Below are 8,476 nucleotides of genomic sequence, written 5' to 3' on the forward strand. Positions count from 1 at the left end.
CGTCAGCGTGAATGTGCAGTCCATTATCTTCCAAATTGATGCCCATCAAGATTTAATGGTGACTATGAGGTTATTTACGAAAAAACATTTTAGGGGAGACCAGGATTGCGCTTGGGCTCGATTTGGGGGCAGAAGGACATCTAGGATTCAACATGTTTTGTTGGCCTAGGAGGCTTCGCCGGTAAGATAATATAAATTGAATTCATATATGAGTGTGAGCAGTAGACAAGCTTTTGGTGGGGGTCTAGTGCGAGATGATGAAGGGAAAATGATCTTTGCGTACTATAAGGAATTTGGGGAGTGTGATGTGCTTATGGTAGAGGGTCTCTCGCTTCTGCATGGGTTGCGGCTTTGTCTTCAAAGGGAGGTTCATCTGTTGAGGGTAGAGGTGGATTCAGCTACTCTAGTAGAACCGGTCACGACCAATGCACTTGCAAAGTCGCCATTGCGTAATGTGGTGCGGGAGGTAAGGTGGATCCTTGGTCAGTTATCTGGCCAGCTACGACATGTATTTCGGGAAAGGAATGCAGCATCTGATGCTTTGGCTTCTTTGCAGTTAGGGCAAGACAACTTCTGGATAGAGTTTTGACAATTGCCACATCTCGTTAGGTCAATTATTAGTTTAGATTGTCAGACATTTCCCTATATGCGTTGGATTCATGTAAGGGAGTAAGTACTCCTTATTTCTTTTCATCTCTAGCTTAGTGTTCTGTCACTAGAGTTCTTTGAAAGTTTTACTTTTATGATAATAAAATAGAAGGGGTGGCCCTCTCCTCCCTATTGGGGTATTTTAAAAAAAAATGGACTAGAACAGATATTTAGAGGATATTTTAGGCATTTTAGACCATTTTAATGGCCCCTATTAAATCTAAATATTGGATGGTTCAAATTAAGCCACAAATGGCTTTAAAAGGACAACACCTTTTGTGCGGAAAAAAGGAAACTGAAAATTAGGGAAATGACCAAATGTTGTTCCATCAAGTGTCGCGCCCCATTTTTTATAAGAAAAATAAATTTTTTAAAAGTGAATTTTTTGATTTGAAAAATGATTTTTGATCTACAAAGAAAGTGGGTCTAAATGGGACTTGAAAATGCGACGATTTGACCCAAAATATAGTTTAAAAAGGGTTTTGAAATAAAAATCGGAGTCGCCACTTGGTATAGAGTCAAGGTGTACCAAGTCACCAAAAAATGAATTTTTTCCAAGGAAAAGGTAGAAAGAAACCCCTTTTAAACGACTCCTAATCTACGTAAACTAACGAAAAAGGTTCAGGAGTCACATTTGACGAAGGGGAAGGCAAGGATGAAATCCAAGGCACCCCTTCGACCTAGCCAAGGCTAGTTGCGTGATTTAGTCAAAGACTTTCTTGTTTTAACCAAAGAATTTATCACATTTGGATGTACTATATGAATGCAAACTCTAGACCTAGGGGGGTATCGGGGGGCAAATTTTCTCTTCAAAACTTGAATGGTGCCAATCACATTAATTGTGATGCCCAATAATGACTCTTTGGCGAGGTCACGAATAATACAAAAATATGAGACTCTAGTAAAAGGAAAGAAATAAAATAATTACATAAATATACATGTCTTAAGGAATGCATCATGTCGGGTATGGGGGACTAATGTTCGTGACTCAATTTTTCCTTTAATAGAGGGAATACGAGCGTGCTAAGGCTAGAAAAGCCAAACTCGTCCATATCCCATATCCAAGGGGTTATTCTCTAATCTAATCAAGCAAATGCACTACCCTAATCCTATTTCTAGAATGAAATGCAATTCTAATGTCATGTATCATACATAGGGGTATATATATAGGGAAATTAGGGATAAGGGATATACGTATAAGGGGAATATCATACAAAATGATAAAAGGCCCTAAAAAGTGAAAATATGCATGAAATGAAGTGTTTTTATCATGCAATCATGATCTAACGCGCGAAGGGCTCCTAAGGGTCTAGCGTTGGACTAGTCCTTCACTAACGCTCTCTCACAAGCATTGGACTTGCAAGAGCTCGAGGGGACAATCATGGCTAGCATTGGACTAGCCACGATTACGTGCATTTGCATCCATCATACACATATATAAGTAATGTGCATAATTAAAGCAAGTAGATATGTGAGCACGTAATTCACATAACACATAACACATAAGCATGCATATCTAGATGCCAAACCCTAAGAAAACAATTGAACACATAGCACATACGCATGCAAACCACACAAACAATAAATAAAAGCGAATAAAGCCCTAACTATTACATTCGGGGGGAAGCCTACTACAATCTAAGAGGGAAGGAATTAAATGAAATGATATAATAACCTAAACTATTACAATTGTGGCATTCAAGTGCCTTTCGAATGATCAAAAATTGAACTAAAATGAAATAAAAAATACTAAATTAAAACGAATAAAACGAATAAGTAAATAAATAAAATGAAAACATTCAAATGGCATGCAATTGAACACATAAAGTCACATAAGGCACATAAGGTCAAATAAAGTCAAGAATAAAGGATAGAGTGTACCTCCCTTGAGTTGATGCTCTAATGGAGTGAAATCGCTTATTTATCCTCCAAAATAAAAGAAAAGATCAAGGTACCAATTTATTTGGGAAAATTAAAGAAAATATGCAAACACGAGCTCGCTTGGTTACAAAGCCCTTAAAATAATGAATTGAATGCAATTTAAACAAAGCACGGCGGTTAATTGAAGCAAACGAGCAATGAAGTTGCAAAATTAATGCTGCCAAGGACTAAATTGCATATGTCAGAAAATTTTTAGGGTCTAATCACAATTTCCAGAACTTTGGGGCCAAAATAGAAGGAAAGATAAAGTTCAAGGACCGATTTGCAATTGTAGCAGGGACCCAATTAAAAGAAACACTAAATTATGTGAACCGTAGTACAATTAGCCAAGGATCAAAGATCAAGATGCACAAACCATGAAGGGGACTAGGCCTAGGGGTCAAATTATGAGGTTCTAAAAAACTTTGGGGTTGAATCACAAAGAAAGGGAAAACTGGGGACGGGAGTTGTAATTAATCATCTTCTCCAAATGAGCTTAACATCAGACCGCATTTCAGCTTTCTTTCGGTCAGCAACATCAGAAATTTAGTTTCAAACCCAAGCATTCTCAATGAAACTCACAACACCCCCTCATAACATCACTTTCAGGATATTAATTCGGGCTCATACAAAAAATAAAGCAGAAAGATGCAAAAATGAGCACGTCAGAACCTTCCAAGACTCTATTTCCTTCCATAAAAAAACATGACAAATATTGAATCTTGCTCTCTGTTCGTTTCTTTTCCATGCCAAAACACAGGTCAATCATTCTTCAAGGAGAATTTTTAGTCGGGCATTTTATCAAACAGGTAAAGGACATTAGAGACTTCATCGGTTCTTTGTTCCATTGGAACTGTAATCGGCCCCAAAATTGTCAGCAACCAACGGGATTCTAGCCCAGTCAACATTCAAAGCATGTGTATTCAAAGAAACATGAACAAACATCATAAAATTGAAACAAAATACTCACGGCAAACCGCGATAGACATGCTAAAAAAAAAACTTTCATGGCCTGTGCTTAGAGAAAGACTAAAGCGTGAAGGAAGGTGATAACTCACAGTGATCACTCACGGTGAAGATTCGCAGGCGGCAGTGGTGGAATCCGGCGAGGTGGTGGCGGCATGAGCGGCAGTGGTTTCTGGAACGATGGTCTCGGGGATGGCAGCAGGGCAGGAAAACGGTGACGGTGTTGCTGCCGCTGTTGCTTATTCTTGTTTCCGTTTCACCTTTGGCCGAAGCCCCTTTTCTTCCTCTGTGCCTTCGTGCACCGCCTCTTTGGACTTTCTTTCCTCTGACCCCTCTTTGCTTGTTTCTGTTTCTCCGTTCCTTTTTCACCTAGCTTCCCCAAGCTTTCCAGTTTTCTTTTTTTGTTCGGCCAAGCTTCTCCTCAGACGAAGCCCTCTTCCCAATTCCCAGATTTTTAGTTTTCTCTTCGTTCTGTTTCTTTTTTTTGTTTTGTTTTTCTCAGCCGCCAGCCTTCCCCTGTTTTCCCTTTCCTTCCCCTTGGTCCTCCTTTTTCTTTTGCCCGATGCCCTTTTTAGGCCGTCACTCCCTTTCTCTCCACAAACCTGCCCTTAGCCATTGTTTCGCTTTCTCCCCCCCCGAAACCCTCTCTCAGCTCTCCGTTTCTTTTTTAGCCTCTTCCGTAGCTCCCTCTCCAGTTGTTCCCCCCTGATCCTGCTCTCCTCCTTTTCTTTGGCCCCCAAGCCTTTTTCCCTCTGTTTCTTAGCCTTTTTTTCTTGACCGAAGCTCCCTCAGATCTCCCCCCAAACCTAGCCGCCGTCCTTCTCCTTTTTTTGTTTTTTCATCCCCCTTTTCTTAGTTTCCCGGAGCCCCCTCTTTAGTCTTCCATCCCACCCCCCTTTTCACTTGTTTGCGGCTTTTTATTTTAAAGGCAGCTCCAAAGACTAAACCTAATTTGAAAGGCCAAGATTTCAAACCCCAAAGTAGGTTTATGTGTCTTATTCTTGTCCCTTCGATTGACTTTTTCTTTTTTTCTTTTTTTTTTCAGAAAATTTAGTGCAAAAACTCTTAATTCAATTACAGTAAGACAAGAGACACGAATCGAAACAAAAAATAAAATAAAACCTAGAATCGAAACAAACAAAATAAAAATTAAATGATTAAATGATTAAAGTTTAATTAAATGATAAAATGACTTAAAAATAAAAGACTAAAAGTAAATGAAATTAATCAAAAATAAAAATAATAGTAAACACAAATACCTTAAAAATTTGGTATCTACAGTTTGCCCCTCTTTGTCTGAGTTTTGGAAAAATTTGAGACAATGAAGTAGACACCAAATACTTACCTGTGTTATTCGGCTGCAACTCCTCGAATGACTGTCATTATTGAAACGAGAACTAACCTCTTTAATGAGAACTTTAAAAAATGGGATTGACCCAGACGAGAAATTTAAAACGGAACTGACCCGAACAAGAAATTTAAAAGGGGACTGACCCCGACAGGAATTTAAATCGGGACTGACCCGAACAGGAAATTTAAAAGGGGACTGACCCGAACAAGAAATTTAAACCGGGACTGACCCCGACAGGAATTTAAATCGGGACTGACCCGAACAGGAAATTTAAAAGGGGACTGACCCCAACAGAAATTTAAACCGGGACTGACCCGAACAGAAATTTAAAATCGGGACTGACCCCAACATGAAAATTAAAATCGGAACTGACCCGAGGGGACTGACCGCAACATGAAATTAAAATCGGGACTGACCCGAGGGACTGACCCGAGAGGACTGACCCCAACAGAAATTTAAAATCGTAAAGTGCTCACTAGTGGGACTAACCCATGTTTAGTGGCAATGCAAATGAAGTGCTCACTGGTGGGACTAACCCATGTTCAGTGGCGGTGAAAAATAAAATGCACGCTAGTGGGACTGACCCATGTTTAGCGGCAATGAAAATAAAATGCACACTAGTGGGACTAACCCATGTTCAGTGGCAGTGGAAAATAAAATGCACGCTAGTGGGACTGACCCATGTTTAGCGGCAAAGAAAATAAATACTCACTGGTGGGACTAACCCATGTTCAGTGGCAGTGGAATGAAAGGCTCACTAGTGGGACTGACCCAACGGCTAGTGGCAATGCAAAATGAAATTCTCACTAGTGGGACTGACCCACGGCTAGTGGCGATGCAAAATGAAATGCTCACTAGTGGGACTGATCCAACGGTTAGTGGCAGTATAAAGTAAAATGCTGGTATGCATGAAAAAACTGTATAAAACTTGCTCGAAAAATTATCCAAAGATTTGCCCCAATGTCATGAATTGGTCAGTGGGATTAAACCCGAGCCTGCCTTAATTGGTGGTACAAAATCCAAACCCAACATGATGTTTGTGAAGTTAGCGGCACAAAATCCAAGCCCAACGTGATGTTAGTGATGTTGGCGGCACAAAATCTAGGCCCAACGTGATCTTTGTGATGTTGGCGACACAAAATCCAGACCCAACGTGATGTTTGTGAAGTTGGCGGCACAAAATCCAGGCCCAACGTGATGTTTGTGAATGGTCAGTGGGATAAGACTCAGTCCTGCCATCCAATTGGTCAAGAAATCAAGCGTAATTGTCAAGAAAGGGGGGAATGGACGGGAACGCGGCGGATGCTGAGACATCGCCAACAAGAATTCAACAAGAATTTGAATTTGATTTTTTTATCTTTTTGATTTTTCTGACTTTTGATTTTGATTTTTTTGGATTTTCTAATTTTTGATTTTTTGATTTTTCCTTTGATTGATTTTTGAAATTTTTCGAGAGAATTTTTTCAAAAATAACTTGCCCCAGTGTAGGGCCATTCTTTCTTTCTTCTCTTTTTTCAGCATCACCCGATACTCTTTCGTCGATTTCAACTATGAATACCTGCACAGGGGCTTACCAAAGTATGACATGCACTTGAATTTCATGAAAAGAGCAGCGTGATTGATTTGAAAAATGTATAATTTGATTCTCGGACGAAATCCTCAAATGTGTTACAAAATCTGCCCCAGTGTGGGCTTATTTCGCGAAATCTCGCAAATAAAAATTTGCTTCAGTATGGGCCCATTTTGGAAAATCTCTTAAATGAAAATTTGTCCCAGTGCGGACCTATTCAATTGCAAAAATTTGTTTGGATGACTCTCCATTTATTTGAACACTGTAAGAAACTATGTTTCGTAACAGAAAATTTCATGATGAATTTCTCGAAATAATACCAAATTACAGAAGATTTCTTCCTCATCTCAGCATCGACGCTTAGAGTAATGGGTCACCACTTCTTGTTAACTCGTCTTTTAGGACCAATCAAGTGGGGCGTTATTTCTGATCTGGAAATGGGAGGTCAAGATTTGTCTTATTCTTGTGCCCAAATTGTATGTAATCCCTTCAATCCCACATCTTAGTGAAAGCAAATAGTTTGTCACCCCTATTTCTTAAGAAAATTGAGTTAACATATAAGCTTTAAGCTTGCAACAAATGGGTAGAAACGATAGTTAAACATGTGAAAACTAGTTATACCCTTATGATCATGAGTGGTTGATGGATTTCTTATGAGCATAATCCTCACTTTGGGTTGTCATGAAGGAATAAGTCAACGATGGACTTTATGAGATTGTAATTTGGCTTGAAAACGATTGTTAAAGAATAAGACTTTCAAGGACATTGCACCGAAAATCGCATTTTTCTCAAAATTGTCCTCATTTTGGACTCCGAGATCTTGAACTTTGTTTGACTTTTATCATCGCTCAATAGGGACTTTCAGCATCAAATCTTTTTGCATTTTTCTTTTGCATTTATTTGCTCGCTTTTTCCCTTTTCTTTTCCTTTTTCAAAAGTGCCCTCGCGGGTTCTCACACGAAGAGCAATGTCAACCTCACACCTAATTAATTCAGAAATACATTCAAAAAAAAAATAAAATCTTGGCATCAGTATATGAACATCACTTACCAATTAGAAAAATTTCTTGACAGAGATATTACAAAGAACAGAAGCCAGGACTTTCGGCTTTTGTAATGGGGTCAGGTGGGGTGCTTAGAAAAGTTAAGGCTTGAAAGCGGATTTCAAAAGCGGTCTGAAGAATCCGAGATCGCATTGTTGCACCAACCCTATTTTAGGGCTAAATCAGAATTTGCCCCAGTTGATGCTCAATTGAGGCTTTTCCTTTCATTTTCTTTTTCTTTTGATTTTTCGGCCTTCTGCCATTTTTGAACTTTCACAAAATTTGCCCCAGTTTATTTTTGAACTGAGGTTCTCTTTTCTCTTTTCCTTTTGATTTTGTTGCATTATCACTTTTCACTTCTTGAAACTTTTCCCTTTTCAACTCAAACTTGCCCCAGTGTGGGGTTTGCGATTCTTAGGGGTTGCCAAATGAAGTATTTTATTCTGAAGGTTCAAAAGGGATAACTAGGGATAGAATGTTTGATTGGAAAAAGAAGAGGGTCTGACTTTTATTCCGTTCCTTACAATAACTCTGAAAGGAAACTTTCATTAATGCGAAATTTCTTGCATGTATCTGAATTAACTAACTGAGGAAGACCCTTGTTCATCCATATCTGTGAAACATAGGCGATCTGTGCAGAAAAAAACCTTCCTTTTCTTTTCTCTTTCTCTTTTTTCCCAAAATTGAAACCCAAGTGGAATCAAGTTTCTCCAATTTGTGATTCCCTTTTTTCTTTTAGTTTTAGCATTTTTGCTTTTCTCCTTTTTGGAAAATTCTCCAATCTCCTTCCCCAATGTGGGGTGCGATAATAGGTGCTTTGAAAAGAACCACCCATTTTAGTTCAAATGAGGATGCAAGGGATAAATAGTGTTTAGATTGTAGAAACGATGACCAAAGCATCATTCTTATACCTCATGACAACCAAAGTAACGAAATGCTCATTGAGAATTCACTCCCTTTTGATATTCGAAAATTGTTC

At 38.9% G+C, this 8,476-nt stretch overlaps 1 protein-coding gene across 1 annotated transcript; it reads left to right on the forward strand.

The window, feature by feature from the left end:
• The first annotated feature begins 208 nt into the window (after positions 1 to 208).
• On the forward strand, positions 209 to 589 carry LOC113705865 (uncharacterized). The gene has a single exon (XM_027227772.1). The coding sequence runs from the start codon at positions 209 to 211 to the stop codon at positions 587 to 589; it is 381 nt and encodes a 126-aa protein (XP_027083573.1).
• The last annotated feature ends 7,887 nt before the right edge of the window (positions 590 to 8,476 follow it).

The sequence above is a fragment of the Coffea arabica genome, chromosome 3e, assembly GCF_036785885.1.
Source record: "Coffea arabica cultivar ET-39 chromosome 3e, Coffea Arabica ET-39 HiFi, whole genome shotgun sequence".
Classification (NCBI taxonomy): domain Eukaryota; kingdom Viridiplantae; phylum Streptophyta; class Magnoliopsida; order Gentianales; family Rubiaceae; genus Coffea; species Coffea arabica.

Coding starts and splice junctions, on each gene's coding strand:
- LOC113705865 (XM_027227772.1), top strand. CDS start 209: ATGAGTGTGAGCAGTAGACAAGCTTTTGGTGGGGGTCTAGTGCGAGAT.